At 45.5% G+C, this 19196-nt stretch overlaps 1 protein-coding gene across 3 annotated transcripts in view; it reads left to right on the forward strand.

Moving 5' to 3' along the window:
- Window positions 1-19196, forward strand: part of si:ch211-1e14.1 (UPF0606 protein KIAA1549) — a 100070-nt gene that overhangs the window by 69835 nt on the left and 11039 nt on the right. Inside the window, exons 2-11 of one of the 3 annotated variants that reach the window (XM_049007591.1) lie at window positions 961-2814; window positions 2993-3081; window positions 3512-3680; window positions 3788-3918; window positions 4819-5005; window positions 5152-5211; window positions 5289-5434; window positions 6600-6777; window positions 7022-7215; window positions 10524-10732. In XM_049007591.1, coding sequence (XP_048863548.1) covers window positions 961-2814; window positions 2993-3081; window positions 3512-3680; window positions 3788-3918; window positions 4819-5005; window positions 5152-5211; window positions 5289-5434; window positions 6600-6777; window positions 7022-7215; window positions 10524-10732 — 3217 coding nt within the window. The remainder of the gene's footprint in view (window positions 1-960; window positions 2815-2992; window positions 3082-3511; window positions 3681-3787; window positions 3919-4818; window positions 5006-5151; window positions 5212-5288; window positions 5435-6599; window positions 6778-7021; window positions 7216-10523; window positions 10733-19196) is intronic. The other 2 variants (XM_049007592.1, XM_049007593.1) reach the window with 2 other exon arrangements.

Raw genomic sequence — 19196 nt, forward strand, 5'->3', positions numbered from 1 at the left:
TTACATGTTTGCACGCAGTTTTTGTCTTGTCTGTGCTTTTCTCACCGTTTTCGTTTATAATTACCAGAAAACAAAAATACTGCCACACAGCTGATTTAAGATCGGCCGTACGTCCTCAATTTCAAATTCGCTGGCCATCTCGCCTTCGGTCAAAATTAAAAACTAACGTACGACGTCGAAGTGAATACGCAGTGACATCTGACGTCGAACTGATGTCGTGAAATAAAATGTAATATTACACCAGTTTCTCTGTTAAGTAAAGTACTGTGAAGTACTCCTAAAGTAGCGATTCATTTTCCACATCAGCCGGTTTAAATCGTCATTCATTTACATCGATTTTTAACTGATTCGCGGTTCATCGTTATATGCTTATTCATTATGGGCAAATCCTAGACAGCTCTCTAAATGGATACCTCAGGCTGCCAGTTGTACGAGCATGGTTCTCCATATGACATAATTTGTGTTGCCATTCCTTTATTTGTACACCATAAAAGCAGAATGGCTTGAGACTGCCAGCCTGGGATGTCAGCCTCACATTGATTCTATTAAAATTCATTAATCCGTAGTAGCCATATTCTTCAGTTTCTTTTGTTTTTTTTGCCTGTCTTCAGAATGACCAAATTGGTGTCATGAACAGTCTTAAGGTGAATGACATCGTTCGGTTGAATAGCTTTGTTTGGTTCTTTGTTCTCTGTAGAATGATTGATGACCTTCTAGCTGCTCTGACTTTTTCTTCATTGTCAGAAAGCTTAAAATGATGTCATAGGATGCTGTGTTTGATGCATATTCAGTCATTTCAAATTAATTTGGACTGGCAGTTATTCAGCCCTTCTTGCAGATGTGTGAGGGTGTTTTTCCTTGAAGAACTCACACCTTCCTAACACCTTGAAGTGTGCTGTTTTCTGCTACCATCAGCTACAGTCAGTTTTTGCTGATGTTTTCCTTTGTTCTTTACCCCAGATGGATCTCTATTGGATTCTAACATGCTAATGGGCATGCAGAATGGACCATCAAGAAGAACAGAATTGCACCCTGCCTTTCCTTCATCATTGTCATCATCATCATCCTTATCTTCTTCATCGTCTGAAGCCTCAGGACCAACAGGTCTTCCACTGGGAAAAGCAATGGCTCTTCTAATTGGTCCACAACCCCAAGCTTCTGACCGGGGTCTACTGCCCTCCCAAAACTCTGGACCCCAAGACACCCCTTTATCTACTCCTGCTCCCCTAGACCCACACTCTGTCCCCTTTTCTTCAGGTCACTTGTTGCCTCTGAGATTAGTTACCCCATTGGTCCATTCAGGTGCTTCTAATGGAGAACAAGCAAGCACCTTTACTAAGCACAGAGTTTCTAGAGCAGGTGAGACTTCCTCAATGCCTATAAAAAGGTTCTCTGGGCCCCCAACAGTAAAAGGCTTGGTTCCGCACAGCTTGCCTCATAATAATGTTGCCCAAGGCATTCCTCTGTTCTTAACCCCCCTAGAGATAGTAACTCCAAGTCTCATACCATTCAATAGACTTCATGCCAGTTCAGCCCCTGGAGAGCATACCTTAGTTTCACCTGAGCACTTCTACCCATCTAACACTGTAGAGGCTGACTGGGGGTCAGGGGATTACTTGGAGACTTTGACTCTCATGGGGTCAGAGAATGAATTCCGCCTGGTTACCAGCCTGCCTTTTGGCATGCATGACATTGATGCACCTAGTGCTGAGGTTTATGACACCTTGTTCCCTTCCCGGGTGGTGCTACCACTGTCTTCACTCCGCATTTCTAGTTCGCATACAGCCTCGGTGGCCTATGGTGCCAGTTTACACACTGCAGATCAATTGTCAGTCCAACTTTCTCATGGTTACCCAACACACAAACTGCCAAACACATCCCTAAACAACGAGGTCAAACTATCTCATGACTTAGATTGGACTGATACGTACTCTATTGAACCGACTGAGATTCTGTTACCTGACATGAACAGCCTGGAGTATTACACGAATCTTCTAGCAAGAGGGAATGGCAGCTTGGCTGAACAGAGGAGGAATCTGACATTCTCGGTTCATTACGTTTCCATGGAGGCTAGTCTCATTGCCCCTACCAGCTCTGTCGCTATGGACATGGACTACAAGTCATCATCCCCTGACACAAGCTTTTTTACAGAGGGGTCCTCCACAGATGTGCTGGGGGCAGAAATGCTCAGTTCTACAGACAGGTCAGAAAATGGAGCAGTGAATGGTCCAGAGCATTTGCTGGAGCCTTCGGCTGTGCCGACCCCATACTTGTCTCTCTCTACCCTTCTTAGGAATAGTTTGGAATCCAATGCTGTACAGATGAATTCAAATCTGCCGTCATTGGATTCTGCCACTGTCAGTTCCCATATAAGCACTGCCCAGCTCACTGTCAGACAGAAGCACAATGATTCCCCGATTTCTCCCAGCTCAGCTGCAGTCTTCACCCCTACAACAGCTGGTACTGCACCAACGCCTATGCTGACTGATTTACCAAAAGTGACGGCACCTGCAACTGGACCGACTCCTAATATCAGGTCCAACCCCACTGCCATGGCTGATCAGAGCCTTGTTTCGGTGGGTATCACATCAGTGTCCACAGCAGTGAGTACTGATGAGTGGCTGCCCACAGCCAATATGGCAACGGCATCGACTACGTCCATGAAAACAACCCCAAATAAGCCCTATACCCCCACCACCTTGCTGACTACTACTACTTCCCCATTGGTTACAACCACCAGAGCAGTCATCTCCACAACACCCCGACAGTACCTGTGCAACATCTCCAAGGCGGACTCCTACCTGATCAGAGTCGGTAATACATTCTTTCATCTCATACTGTATTGTTAAGTGTTTATTTTTTTAAGCTTAATACTTGTAGCACTTGTATAAATTTAAGGAGAAAGTGAAGCAGATTGAAATCAATGATAGCAAAGTAACAAATGAGACTGGTTCAGCCACTTGCTGAACTCATCTCATCTTCATGTACTCAGGTTTTCCTGTGGAGTCCACCACTGGGTATGCCAAATCACACCTTCGGGAGATCTTGAAGAGAGAATTCAACCGTTCTGTGGAGCTGCAGGTATGGAGGGACCCTACTCCATTTTTTCTTCCCAATTACCTATGGCAACTGGATTTCCACAAATGGTTATAATAAATTGCTGCAGTATCAGGCTGCTAGGTGAAATAGGCTGCCAACCTCAAGTTCAGAGAAATGCCATCTCAGGGTTGCTGGGACTTCCCCGGCTTTCAGAGCAGTTTTGAGATGATGAAAAGGTCCAGCCATGCCATCTCCTCAATATGTCTGTGTTAAATGAAACCCGTGCATTAGCATCAGAAAGAATTTGTCATGGCATAAATGATTTGTATAGCACACCTCTGGAATAACTTCCTGTATAAATGTTTAGGGCAAAGTTTGTATTTTTCAGCTGGCCTGAGAAAGGATGACTGTCACCTTCTGTTGGGATGTGATTTCTTGTCTGTTGTGATGCGATGTCCTGTTTGTCATGAAGGTGCTGAAAGCCCCACCCAACTTCGTGTTCCGTGTTGTCTCGGGGTCTGTGCTGTACACGGCAGCGGCAGTCATCAACGCCCTGCGGCAGTCACAGCATGACTCCTCCGTTGCCCTCACCGCCTCGCTTGTTTACCCCATGCCTAATAACCAGTACCAGGTTCACTCGGGTAAGTGGTGTCCTCATGTGGGAGTTCGAGGAGGTGGTCCACATGCACTCTATGATGGTGTGAGTGTCTTGCATTTGTCTGAGAACCTGGTGCTCCTGATCCTGTAGTGTTGCAGTTCGTGCCCCCCCACGTGGACATACGTGTCTGCAGCTTCACTGAGCATGTCGAGAAGGGTCTCACCATGGCCTACTCCGAGGTGCGGCGCCGCATGCATAACCCCACCAACTTCATCATACAGGTGAGGGGTCTGCATCGGCTCCCATCTTGGCTGCGAGCCGGTTACCCTATGAACTGTGTCGACTAAAAGACCAGTACTCACAGTCACAGTAGGAGGGTAGCAGCTCTACTTCAGACCTGGATTTCCCAGTTGAACCGTGGTTGGGAAGTGGTTCTGGCTGTTCTCAGTCTGAACTGCTCTCCTCTGGAGACTTTGTGTAAACATCTACACTTGCTGAGAATTATTATTTCATTGGCACTCCAGAAAAAGAAGTCTACTGCTAAGTGGTCTGTGATAAGGCCCGAGCCTTCTCCTGTTGTCTCCTGCTTTATTGCAGACTTCAGCACATCTTCAGTGGGCCTATTTAAACAGACTAAAGCTGATTGTGATTCAGCATGATCCTTGTTTAGCTTAGCTCTTAGCCGAAGTTGTTGAAAGTTTCCCTGTAGTGCCCTTTACCTAAACGGCATTGTTGATAGTCTAGCTTAGTACCTTTTATTGGTATGTATCATAGTATCATGCATTGCCATAGCACTAGTGAATGCACAAAGCATAGAAGGAATGACAGGAGTTGGAATGGTGAATCATACTATAGAGGCACTGGTAGAGGTACAGGCAGCAGTGCTGCACATGCTAAAACCTACTTAAAACTACTGTGTGGGGTGGGTTACTTCTGCAAAGTGTATTATCCTTATCCACAAAAATGGCAAAGAATATTAGCTAGTCTTCTCTGGTAAATCTTAAGCTTATTTAGAGTGAAATATATCCCAAAAGACTCAGTAAAGTGATGCTAAAGAACATAATCAGAAGACAGTTATTCAAATCTTAAAGGAATGGAATGAAGTAAGAATCATTAACGTTTCCCAAGGCTCCTCATCTCTTTCACTGTGTGATGAATGTACACTGTACACTGTGTTACAGATCATCAACATCACCATGGGTGCCACCAAAACCCTGCGCCAGCAGAGGGCGCCAGTAGACATCACCTTTGCTGTGCGTGACTTCGGTGGCTACCTGGAGGGGTCATTGGTCAGCAGCCACCTGCGGCTCCTCACCATGGTGGAGTTCAGCTTCTATGTGGGCTTCCCAGTGCTGCAAATTGCTGAACGTTAGTTGAACGTCAGGCCCTCTGCCCCTAGTTCCTGGGAGCGAATCCTGCTCCTTTGCATCTTGTGTGTTCTGGTGGTAGACTGGCATGTTGAGCTTTGAGTCTGTTCAGCTGGAGAATCTTTCTCATCTCCCTTTCATTCACAGCATTTCACTACCCGGAACTGAATGTCAGCCAGGTGCTGCGATCATCCTGGGTTAAGACAGGTAGACTGCCACATGATCCAGGCTTGGTGCCCAGGTACAGCCCTGCCATGATGCTTGTGTGCCTCTGTGCCTTGCAGTGCTGCTGGGTGTGCTGGATCAGCGGGTGGGCGAGCGCACTTTCCAGGCCCGGATGGAGAGGAGGTTGGCTCTGCTGCTGGGAGAGGTGCTGGGGGCCTCGCGCCGTTGGAAGAGGGCCACTAGTGTGGGGAATAACAGTGTGCAGGTACTACAGCATTACCATGCGTGCTGGCAACATTACCATGAATGAGTCAGTAGCATGCAAACATATGCACATCAGTATTGACATCCGTGTTATCTGTATAACTGTTCCTTTAGTTTTAGCTTTGTGTACTATGGATGTGTTCTCATATCTGCAGGCTTGTCGCCTTGTTAATCAGGTTCATTCTTCATGGCACCTGCTCTCCTCTTCTTTCGTAACCATGGCGACTCAGCCTATTCATCTCAAGGCCGCAGCTTCTTTTTTTCACCCCTCTCATCCTGTGTTACGTGTATCCCAGGGCCAGAGCTACAGGCAGACTCATTATTACTAGCCACTTCTGGCAGTTGGAGCTGTTAAAAAAGACAAATGTCTGCCCTAGTTTTGCAGTTTATTTTACACGTGCCCTGAGAAGCAGGAGGATTTTCTGTTCTGCATTCTAGGGAAGAGATATTCTGCTGCCAAAGTATCTCATAGAGGGTCATGCTGACCTTGGAATGCATCCCAGGTAGCACAGGACAGGGAACTCCCAAGATGGGATTCCAGTCCTTCACATATGATGAACCATTTGGCAACACCAGTTCATCTAACTGCATGTCTTTGATCTGTGTTAGGTAAACTCAGGTTAATACAAGAAATGTGATATGTATTGTAGACCCCACAACCAGGAATTGAACCAGCAATGGGGGGGGGGGGGGCAGCAATGATACTCACTGAACCGTCAAACAAAACCCTGTCAAATAATCCCCCAGACTGGTATGCTACCGGTAATAGGTCAGCAATGGTGTGTTATTTATGATCAGTTAGTACAGGTGTAATCTGTAATCTGCCTGTACAGATGTGTCACCTTTAAGTAGTCAGTAAAGGTGTGTAACCCCTGCATTGATATGTTATCTGTAATCAGTCATGAGAGGTGTATTGTCTGTAATCACTTAGTACCTGTATGTTACCTGCAATCAGTCAGTATAGGTATGTTCCCTATAAATGTGGTGACATCATGACTTCTGTGTTTGATATACTACTTAGTGTGTCTGTACTTTGTGCTGAATGGACCCTGTGCCTGATGCTTTAGCTGTTCCTCTGTTTCTGTGCCTTGTTCATGTCCATGTGACAGGTCATAGGTGATTAGGCCTGGTTCATTGCTTATCCCGTGCTCCCCGCACTCCCACAGATTGTGAAGACTTCCAGGCTGAAGGGCTCAGACTACCCCCTGGAGATGGTGTATTTTGTGGAGGGTCCCACAGGGGAGAGGCTGCCAGCTGTGGTCACCTCTAGTCTATTGAACCAGGTGGATGTCCAGAGAGCCGCCATTGTCCTGGGCTACCGGGTGCAGGGGACGCTGGCACAGAGTGAGTGACCTTCCCCTCAGGGCCCTGCAATCGCCTGTGTGTGTGTGTGTGTGTGTGTCTGTATCATTTATTTTTTCTTGGTATTCATACTGAACTTGTTGAATCCAAAGGCAAATGTTTGTTCTCTTATCAGAAGGGAACGTGAAGCAGCTTTAATACCATATTTAGAAGTTTGGTCCCAGAACGAAAGCAGAACCTGAGTCGTTTTGGCATGGGTGCAACCAGATGCTCTTTTATTCTACAGCAGTGGAGGAGCTGTCTGTCCCACCCTCGGAGACACACACCAACAACGCGTGGATCATCGTGGGTGTGGTGGCTCCCGTGCTGCTGGCTGTGGTCATCGTGGCCATCCTCTACTGGAAGCTGTGCCGCTCCGACAAGCTGGAGTTCCAGCCTGACGCCATGAGCACCATCCAGCAGAGGCAGAAGATGAAGGAAGTAGGTGTGCGCCCTCTGCAGGACACAGTGTGTCATGACATCCACATAATGAGCAGCTCTGCAAATCTACAGTATATATACAATATATTCAAGAGGACAGATGGTGGTGGTTTTTTAGTTAATGTTGGATCAATAAGCATGTAAATTCATAGCTGTTGTTCAGGAAGGCCCTTTTCCTTTTTGACCCAGTGAAGTCAGTCAGGAGGGCGGGTTTTACTAAGAAAGTTGTGTGACAGCCAGTGTGCTCCATTGCATTATTTTGTTTAACCCTCTGGGTTCTAGGGGTAGGAAACACACTTTCACTGAATGGGGCATGATCACACATTTCTTCAAATATCATAAACTTAATTCATGGCAAATACATTATTTCTTATATATTTGTTTTGTCATTACACTCATACATCCATCCATCCATCATCTTCCACTTAATCCGGGGTCGGGTCGTGGGGGCAGCAGTCTCAGCAGGGAAGCCCAGACTTTCCTCTCCCCGGCCACTTCATCCAGCTCTTCTGGGGGGATCCCGAGGCGTTCCCAGGCCAGCCGGGAGACATAGTCTCTCCAGTGTGTCTTGGGTCTTCCCCGGGGTCTCCTCCCAGTGGGACATACCCGGAACACCTCCCCAGGGAGGCGTCCCGGAGGCATCCTATTCAGATGCCCGAGCCACCTCATCTGCCTCCTCTCGATGCGGAGGAGCAGCGGCTCTACTCTGAGTCCCTCCCGAATGATCAAGCTTCTCACCCTATCTCTAAGTGAGAGCCCAGCCACCCTGCGGAGGAAACTCATTTCGGCCGCTTGCACAGGCGATCTCGTTCTTTCGGTCACTACCCATAGCTCATGACCATAGGTGAGGGTAGGAATGTAGATCGACTGGTAAATCGAGAGCTTTGCCTTTTGGCTCAGCTCTCTCTTCACCATGACAGACCGATGTAGCGCCCGCATTACTGCTGACGCCGCACCGATCCGCCTGTCGACCTGCCGTTCCATCGTTCCCCCACTCGTGAACAAGATCCCGAGATACTTAAACTCCTCCACCAGACGAAGTGCGGCTCAGAAAACCTCTTATGAAGAGAACAATTTTGGAACCACGTTTTCCCTTGCCTGGACGCAGGTCACTGGGCCCCCCCCCTGGAGCCAGGCCTGGGGGTGGGGCTCGATGACGAGCGCCTGGTGGCCAGGCCTACACCCATGGGGCCTGGTCGGGCACAGCCCGAACAAGGCACGTGGGTCCCCCCTCCAATGGGCTCACCACCCATGGGAGGGGCCATAGGGGTCGGGTGCGATGTGATCTGGGCGGCGGCCAAAGGCAGGGACCTTCCTCGGGTCCGATCCTCGGCTACAGAAGCTAGCTCTAGGGACATTACACTCATCTTTATTTTAATATATGTTGTAAATATGTAAGATTTTTTTAAAAGTTTTAATTTGACATCAAAGTATTGTCACGATCACCACGATCGCTGGGTGAGAGAGCGGGCGATCGCTCGGGCAGGCAACAAGCAGGAAGCAGGCAGCCAGGCAAAAGACGGGAAAACGGGGATTTATTAGGGAGACGGGGCGAAGGAAACATTTGACACTGACTCACATCAATGACAGACCAGGGAAACAGGTAAGACCAGGACTTAAAATAGGACAGGACTAATCAAAGTAATCGGACACAGCTGGGCATGATCAGGGAAGCACACGTGGGTAATCAGGGGGCGTGACACACGCGAGGAGCGGACGAGCCGGGCATGACAAGTATAGACATTGCAAGATGCAGTTTGGAACACTTGCAGAAACATTATAGAAGTACATAGTAAGCAATGCTGGCAGTTTGTTTTGATCCGAGATATCTGATCACCAAAGTCTTGGCTATATGAAGATGACTAAATGGTGTAGTTGCAACATTCAGTTGGATAAATAAATACGAAAAACTGAATATGTTTCATTGAATATGTAGCAACTAATGTGTATGCATGAGCCATTCACACCTGGGCACATTCTGCCCTTTTATGGTGCTGATGGGGATGATTTTGTATCGCGTTTCACCACTGCGTTGTTCATCTAATTATCATGCGAATACGGTTTGAATACGTGGAAAGGCGGCTATTTATAATGCGAATAGCGATCTTCAGGTGAGGGCAGCACTACATGCCCCCGATGCAGGTAAAACTAAGAAAGGTGACATGCTTTTAATTTTTTGCCGAGTTAACCTAATTTTAAAAACCTTAATTCTTCCGAGAATGGACGTTTTAAAAAGAAGACAGATTACAGATTTAGTCAGCGTTTTTTCATAATTTTACATTAAGATTTCAGCGAGATATAAACTGAAATAGACGCTGCATCTCCGACGACGCACTTGACCCCAGAGGCTTAAGATTCACAGAATGTGACACTGCTCTGTGACAAGGCATGGCAATGTGCCAGCTGTAACACACCGTTTGTCCTTGACATTCAGGTGGATCTCCCCTATCTTTCTGGCTTGAGATTAATAAGTAGCTGTGCAAGTCTGCCACTTCACAACTGCACCTTTTGTTGCTGAGAGGAGCAGGCAAGCACAAGTATGTCCCCCAAATTTTAACTGGAAGTTCCTCTAGAAATCCATTAATCCTGGGGAGGTCCTTATTCTGGTAGTAGGTTTTCCATACATTTTGTCTACTTGCCCCCAAAATTTTGTTGGTTGAGCTTTGGAGGGCTGACTACATAAAGCCCTTCTTTAGAGGTAAAATGAAGTCCTGAATTCAGGAGCTCACAAGCATGAGTGATCTATTAAGTACTGATTTAGGGGTAGGCTGTGTGCTGTGCTACAGTTGGCCATTAGCCTCCTAAGCTAACCCCAGCCAACTACTAGGAGGCCTCCATATAGCCTGCATAGTGCCTTTCTAAAGATGGGACTTGTTTAACATGTAGAGGGGGAGGGCAGGAAGAAGCCTGATTCGGGAGGCAGAGAGGGGGTACCTCCCTGAGGACTGTCTGCCACAGTAACCTCTCATGGCAAATGCAGTGGTCCATCCACTCATACCGGACGGCCGCTCTCATGACTCTTTAATGGCCGCCTGAATGAGGCCTGCCAGGGAATGTAGGGAGCTGGCTGTTGGTTGGCTATCCCCGAGGTAACTGGAGAGTGGCCTGGCTCACTCCTTTAATCCAGCACCTGGCCTCCCTGGCTGGAGGGATGTGCTCACTTTCTCTCTCTTTGTTCTCACATTTGCTTCTCTCTCTCTCTTCCTCCCCTGTCCTCCCGTTCTGCCCGGCCCTGTTCCTGCCTACCTTTTTTTCCTTTTTTTCTTATGTCCTCGAATCACCCCACCCGCCCACCCAACCTTCCCAAGCAGCTCCAGCCTCCAACTGTTAAAGGCTTTGACTTCGCCAAGCTACACTTGGGTCAGCACAACAAGGATGACATCATGGTGATTCAGGAACCCGCACCCCCACCCCTGCCTGTCAAGGAGATGACTCCCTCAGAGAATGGGGATGTTCTTACCCCCAAGTCAAAGGCCTCCTCCACCAAGCAGACAGGGGCTACCCGCCACAATTGCAGGTTGGTGATTGGACGTCCATTGCAGGGGAGTAGCAATCAGGACATGGTGCTGAAAGCACAGGGGCTGACTGAATAGAGCTTTGAGCAGTGAAAGTGTTTCCATGGCAACCTAATCTCTGCATCTTCCTTACTGAACATTTTCAGCGATCCTCAAGTACTGTAAATGCGGTCCAACAGATCACACGATGAAAGGATCCATTTATAAAAGGCAGCCCTCCTTAGTTACCACCAGTTTTGGTCGGAGACTTCTCTGAAAAATATCTTTACTCAGGGTATTTTATCTGTCTCTTTGCACTGTCCTGTATATCAAAATTTTATGAGAATATTTCTGTGATATATGAATTAGATGCTAATAATTTTCCTCCTTTGAGATTTGGATGCTAATTAGGCTGGAAATGATATTTACCAAATCATTCCATCCATCCATTTTCCAAACCGCTTATCCTTCTGGGTCGTGGAGGGTCCAGAGCCTATCCCGGAAGCTATGGGCACGAGGCAGGGAACAACCCAGGACAGGGGGCCAGCCCATCACAGGACACACTCAAACACCATTCACGCACACATGTACTCCTACGGGCAATTAGTAACTCCAATTAGACTCAGCATGTTTTTTGACTGTGGGAGTAAATCGGAGTCCAACCAGATTCTTTTAGTGCTAAATATGGTGATGAAGAATGAAATAAAACTTGGTGACATTTGTCGGGTAGGAAATGGTCCTGATCTTATCTAAATGTATTTAAGCACCTTGAAATCTTTTCCACGGCTCTGAGTGATTAATATGGATTCCTGTGTGTCTGTATGCTAGCCATGCTGGCAGACTCTTTCTTGTCTGCTGCTGAATGGAGTAACCTGGTTCTCAGGTCTGGATCCCTCTATAGACTGTAGACATCCTCCCCATAAACAAGCCACTAAACAGGTGATACCATGTAACCACAGTAGGCGATACTACACTGCCATAATAGGGGAAACCATACAGCCAGAATAGGAGATAGCATAGAGCTGCAATAGGTGATACGATATGCATGATCTGATATTGTGTTGGTGTTGTTTCTACAGCATCATAATTAGTGTTGCATCAAGACCATCATTGCAACTGACCAATCATGTTGTTGTGATGTCATAACTTAGGGGAAAAAGATCAGCCAAAGAAACATACTAGAAGTGCAGCTTTTTGCATCTCTGTTGCTTGTTGATTGGACATGTATTAAAAAAGTAAGTACTGAAATAAGATTTTAAAAAAATCTCATTTAGCTAGCTATTATTAACTAAATTTAACTCGGTCCTGTTGGTTTGCTAGGTTTAATTCTAGCTAGCATTAGCTAGCTCATTTACAGACAATGGCAAACCTTTGCTTCTAGGCAGTAGGACCCCTGTATCTGACATTTTAGTAACCTCGTTTTCAGGTTTCTACCATAAAGTGAAGAAACTTTGGTTCAATAAACTGTGTATTTATTCAGGGCTGTGATAAACTCCATAAATGTACATATTGCATGGTGTGTTCTGCCTGCACAGTATATTCTTACAGGTAGCTATGCTACAAGCTGCTGCATTCACATTCTGTGAATCTCTGACCCTGGTAGTCAGAGTTCATTCACTTTACTTTAGATGCAAGCCACCAAACCATGAACAGACTGCAATACAAGACTCGTTTAAAGCACAAATATGAACAACATTTTTTTCCATTCGTATCTCTTAAAGATTCAGCCTGTGAAGTGCTTTGACACTGGGAATAGATCTTCTCAGCACAGGAAAGGGAGTCAGCTCAGCTGTTCTGCTGTCATCTGGCAGTAATGGTGGTTCAGCTGATGTACCGCAAGGTGGATCTTTATTTGAATTTTTAAGTGTTCTTGGAGTGTCATGTTTTCAGCAAGCTCCTTCAATTCTTCCTCCATTCTGCCCTTGTAGGATCTCAAATTTACTTCCTCCTGAAGAGTCACTTTCTTGTTCCAAATATTGTATTCTCATCGTGTCATGTCTTGCCAGTGGCACTAATTTTCTTGTTGACTTGTCATAGTCTGCTTTATGTTTGTTTTGTAGACAGTTTTATATTTGTTTCAGTATGTTTTCCTTTCATTTTGTAGTGTAGGGAATCATGGAGCGTAGCTTACGTCCCAATAGAGTCTCTGCAGAAGACCATGCCATGTTCAAGTGGTGTAGTTCGGTAACTCAAGAGTCAGATTTTGGATTTGAGTCATTGTCTTGTGCTTTCTTTAGCAGCTGTTTGACTATGTGTGCTTCTTTCTCTTTACTGTTTAACTAGGAATACAGAGGGCTTAAAGTCACATATCGAAAGTCATTCCTTTTGGTGAAGTTCTGGAATTAAATGGTCAATTGCCAGGTAATTCTTTTCATCCCAGTGCAACAAGTCTGTTCCAACTTTTTACCATGGTTCATTGGGTAGGTCTGTAATTGTCATAGGTTCTTTTGGCTGTTCTGCTTACTGCCTCAGACAAATCTCACAGCTTTGGACCATCCTGTCAATGTCAGCATTGATTCTTGCCAATAAACAGCTATTCTAGCCCTCCTCTTGCATTTTTCCCTACCTAGGTGTCTTTCACGCAATCTTCTCAGCAACTCTGGCCTTAGCAACTAATGAATGATGATTCTTTTCTTTCTAAGTAGAAGCTCACTGACGATACTCTTTCTGAGCTTTCCTCTGAAGTTGTTATATTGTTCTCATTCACCTCTAGGCCAACCCTCATTCAGAATCATCGTTGTAGCTTCATCATTAGTCTTTGAATTCACAGTGACAGTGAGGTTCTTCCTTATATTTGGCTAATAATGGCTTGTGATCTTTCTCTGCCATGAACTTTGTAGCCATATAATATCTCAAATCCATACATTAGTCCTAAGCACTGATTTGTCCATAGCCACATTCCATCCATTGTCATTGTTCTTGACACACACACAACTGGCCTCCAATCTTCTCCATCAGTCTGTAATAACAGCCCCAATCCCATTTTTTGATTAGTCAGTGGATATCTTTATTGTTGTATGTTGGTCAGTTCTGTTTTGAGAGTGGTTTTCAACCGTGCCCATTCATCTCTGTGATAGTCAGTCCATTTGAACTCACACCTATCATGTAACAGCTCTTTCAGGTGCACTGCTTTTGCAGACAAGTTTGTTATGAATTTGCCTATGGAATTGATGCCTCAAAAATGGCACTCAACCCAAGATGCACTTTGGTGATGTGTCATTTGTCAAAGATCAATTGCTTTCACCTTGCTGTCTTCTGGCTCCACACATACTCCTAACAGCCTATCTCCTTGAAGGGTGATTTCCTTCACATAAACTGACATTTTCATACTTCTGGACGTTTTGTTGCACTTTGATCAGCCTGTCATTTTGCTGCTCTGATGTAGATCTACATCCACACACACTCCTTCAATGCCTTCTATATGCTTCATGGCCACATGGAACACCTCTGGAGCTGAAGAGATTCCAAAAGGCATCCTTTGGAAACAGTAGCGCCCAAACAGTCTATTGAATGTACAGTGCTTTGTGTTATTCACATGCAGTTTTAATTGTCAAAAGTCCTGGGATGCATCCAATTTGCTGAGGAACTGTGCACCGGCCATTTCACCTGTTATTTCCTCTTTGGTTGGAATCTAGTAATATTCCCTCTTTATATTAGCATTCAAGTCTTTTGGATCCATACACATACATATATCGCCTTTCTGTTTCTGTCTCTTCCACTTTCTTTATGACTGCCAGTAATGTCATGTGGTTGAGTTCTTGCTTCAGCTTGTCTCATAGTGGTGCAGGAACTCACCTGGGAGCATGGAACTGGCTGAGCATCATTTTTAGCTGTATCTTATATGTGAATGGTAAGACACTTACGAAATTTCAGCTTACGAACTGTCAGACATATGAACGAAAAGGACTGTTAGTCTAAATTGTTTTCCTTGGGGTCCCGTTTTCTGTCCGCAACATAATTTTTTATTCTACGCAGCAATTCCGCCTAGCATGACTTTTGGTCGCTACTCCCGCCACACAGCAGTGTAGCGTGCATACTACCAGCATCCTAGTTCTTTGTACTTGCATATACCCTTCAAATGATGCTGAATAACGATTTACAAACATTTATAGATACAAACGGCCATTCGGAACATATCTCATTCGCAAGTAGAGGAGCGTCTGTATCAGGCAAAATGTAAAACACAACACTTTAGCACAACCATTAGGCTGACCAGTGTTGCTTTACAGCCCTGGACAGTGGATGGAATGTTGCACCATAGCATCAAATTTAATTATTCTTAGTCATATTCAAGGGTAATTATAGCCTGCTGAAATGTGATTGGCTGTTGTCAGTGATGTTTATGAGTAGTTAGTCTTCTCACTAGGTAACTTCTTACCTAGGACCAATTTGCCATGGGAGACCTTACCGGGGGCAATTGCCCCGGACGACATAGCTTCTAGGATCTCAGAGGCACACAAACCTCTCCACTGTGATAAGGTGGCTATTCATGGAGGGGAACTATATGAAATTATATGCGACTTCAGAAAAAAGCCATGGGTGTTTCTTAATACCAGTGAGTCAAGGTCTTAAGACCAGTCTTGCCAACCAGCCTCCCAAGAATAAATTTGGAAGGCTAGTTGAAATAAACGATGGGATTGGTCTCGTTTGGTGAGGATGCAACTGATCTATCTTTCATAGTTGGGGTGGGGCAGGAACAGCATCCAGAGATTTTTTTGTGTACTTCTTGAGTATTGGAACTGGTCTTCAGCAGTGGACGATCACATAAAATGGGTACATAAGAACACAAGTATGGTCAAGGACACTTATTGAGAAGCAGCCACTATTTGCCAGTCTTTTTCCTCAACTCACAAAGCTGTGACATTATAACAATGTGTTTGGTCAGTTGCAGTGATGCAGTGATGTTGGTGTAACATTAATTAAAGATTGTATTTGTTGTCTTGGCAAGACCGGTCTTTTTAACTCACCTCCCAAGAACGATCATGGGGCACAATGAATCATGGGACTGGTCTTATTCAACGAGGATGCAGTTGACTTATCCTTGATATTTGGGGCAGAGCAAGACCAACATCCGGGTATTTTTACCATCCTCAGTACCTGTGTTCTTAGTATTGGAATTTGGTAAAATGGGTACATGAGAACCCAAGTACACATATTGAGAAACACCCAGTGATGTTGTAGGAACAATATCAACACAACAATATCAGATTGCACAATATGATGCAGCCACAATAGGCAACACCATGCAGCACAATAGGCAGTACCATACAGCCACAAAAGACGATACAGTCGTCCCTTCGTGCTTCGACTTTCGTGGCTTCAGTCTATTGCGGTTTGTCACTATCAGCACACGGAAGCAGGCGAGGGGAGCCGGACTGAGGTCTTTATTGCGGGCTACCACACTCAATAACAGCATGTAACATTAATGACCAGACTGGAGAAACAAACTGAAATGCGGACTAAATACATAGAACTAATGACAGCAACAGGTAACAGCTGGTGAGCATGGGAATCCACATAGGGTAGATGAGGGGGCGTGGCGCATGGGAGGATCGCCCCCCCAAAGTTGTGAACTCCAGGCATGCCTAAGGGGAGCGAGGAACGGGACCGTGGACACGGGACCTGGAAAACAAAAGCAAAACATCAACGGAGCACAAGGAACAAGACAGACACGCAGAAGAGACACAAAGACAGCAACCCAGACAACAACTGACAAACAATGGGAAAAGCAAATAGGCACAGAGGCAGCAACACCGGAGACACAGGGGGAACACCAGCGGGAGGAACGAAGAGGCCAGGAGTGAAAGAAGGAGAAACAGGAGGACGAGGAGCAAACACAGGGGGCACAAAGTCAGAGGGCAAGGAGGCAAAGGGTGGAGGGAAAACGGGGAGCTGGATGGAACCCCAGCAGGCGAGGGGCGGAAGCCACAGGGGCCACAGACGACCACGAGAAGGGAGCAGGAGGGAATGCAGAAGGTGGCGAGACTGAGAGGTGGGGGCCTGGCCGGGATCTGCTCTGCTGTGATGGTCGAGCAGTCAACAAATAACAACAACAGATTTATTTTTGTATAGCGCATTATCACAACATTACATCGTCTCAAAGCGCTTTACAGCATCCTCTCCCAAAGCCCCCAGTGAGCAAGCCAAAGGCAACAGTGGCAAGGAAAAACTCCCAAGAAGGAAGAAACCTTGGGAGGGGCCAGACTCAAAGGGGGAGCCCATCCTCCAAGGGCCGGCAGGGAGAGTCAAATAGGAGAGATGGTTAAGTGCCAGAGATGGTTAAGTGCCAAGTCACACTGTCCCAATCCTAAGATTTGAGAAATAACTGGAGAGCAGGGAGGATGACAAGCCAGTGTCGAGTCTTCTTCCAATCGCCAGGCAACCAGAGGTAAGGCAGCGGGTCATACATGGAAGATGACACAGGCAGAATGGCGAGCTGGATGCAGGGACGTCACTGGTGGTGGCGACGTCACATGTAGTAGGGTATGCTGGACATCTTGATAGATTGGGATCTCCAGGCATCACCCCCCAGGAGGAGTATGGGAAATAAAATGTACAATTAGTCAAAGTAGAGAAGCCTGAAACCCGCACATCCGATGGAAGACCATTCCACAGCTGAGGAGCTCTGTAGGAGAAAGCTCTGCAGCCTGCCGTAGCTCTTTCTACCTTAGGCACTAACAGATATCCCATGGCTTGAGAGCGAAGCAAGCATGGAGGGTTGTATGTGGTCAGCAGATCACTAAGGTATTCTGGTGCAAGGCCAATCAGTGCTTTGTAGGTTAATAGCAGTATTTTATAGTCAATTCAAGACTTAACTGGCAGCCAATGAAGAGAGGATATGACTGGTGTAATACGATCAAATTTTTTAGTGTTTGTTAGAACTCTGGCTGCAGCATTCTGTACCAACTGAAGTTTATGCAAGGATCCAGACGGGCAACCCCATAGGAGGGCATTACAGTAATCCAGTCTGGAACTTACAAAGGCATGTATTAATTTTTCTGCATCATGAAGTGAGAGCATCTTACGAAGCTTGGCTATGTTCCGTAGATGATAAAACGCAGTTCTAGTAATACTTCTAATGTGAGCATGAAGAACGCCAAGATTTCTAACCACCGTGTTAGGTTGTGTAGGAAGGCTACCAACGTTGAGGTTGTGAAACTTATTTCTTGCAGCCTTGGAACCAATTACCAGAACTTCTGTTTTTTCTGTGTTTAACATAAGGACATTTTTTGCCATCCAGCACCAGATATCTAATAGACAGTCTTCTAACCAAGATAGCAGTGATGTATTATCAGGGTTAACAGATATGTACAACTGTGTATCATCTGCATAACCATGAAACCCAATACCATGATTTCTAATAATGTTACCAAGAGGTAGCATGTATAGGGTAAACAGTAGCGGGCCCAGGACTGATACCTGTGGGACACCATATTCAACTTTTGTGGCCTTGGATGATTCATTGTTCACATGGGCATACTGATAGCGATCAGTTAAATATGAGCGGAACCAAGAAAGTGCTGTCCCCGCAATGCCAACTACACCTTCTAACCGATCCAAGAGGATATTATGGTCCACCGTATCGAACGCTGCAGTTAAATCTAGCGATACCAACAGAGATACACAGCCACGGTCAGAAGCCACAAGTAAATTTCATTACTTTGACTAGAGCAGTTTCTATGCTATGGTTTGGTCTAAAGCCAGACTGATATAATTCACTGGCATTATTTTTTGTAGGAAAGAGGACAACTGATGAACTACAACCTTTTCCATGATCTTTGAAATGAAAGGAAGATTTGAGATAGGTCTATAGTTTCTTAAAACACTGGGTTCCAGATTTGGTTTCTTTAGGACGGGTCTGATAACAGCCATTTTAAAAGGTTTTGGAACAGATCCAAGCCTAAGAGAAGAGTTTAACACATTTAACACAGTAGTGCTAATCTGTTGTGCAATTTCCTTGAAGAGGATTTACAGGAGAAAATTAAGCTCAAAAGTTCTGAGTGTGTAATTGGAATTCAAAGGTCTCATTATTGGTAGGCATAAGACTAGCAGGAGGCTGGCAGCCATAAGTAGGTAAGGGTGTGCACTGGATGGTCTGTCTAATCTTAGTTATTTTACCATTAAAAAATGTAAGAAAGTCATCACTCTTAAGAGCTTGCGGGACTTGCGAGTTAAATGAAGAATTCTGTATTATCCTAGCCACGGATTCAAATAGGAATTTAGGATTGGTTTTGTTCATGTATATTAATCTGGAGAGATACACAGACCTAGCAGTCACTAGTGCTTGTCTGTATTTAGAGAGGCTCTCTTTCCAGGCAGATGTGAAAACTTCTAGTTTAGTTGAGCGCCATTTGCACTCTAGCTTGCGTGATGCCTGTTTGAGTTTACGTGTATGGTCAGAGTACCAGGGGGTAGGTTTGTTATCACTATGCTTTATCCTCTTAAGTGGAGCCAAAAGATCTAGAGTGTTGCGAAGGCATTTTTCCA

This window comes from Brienomyrus brachyistius, chromosome 3 (genome assembly GCF_023856365.1).
Source record: "Brienomyrus brachyistius isolate T26 chromosome 3, BBRACH_0.4, whole genome shotgun sequence".
Lineage (NCBI taxonomy): Eukaryota > Metazoa > Chordata > Actinopteri > Osteoglossiformes > Mormyridae > Brienomyrus > Brienomyrus brachyistius.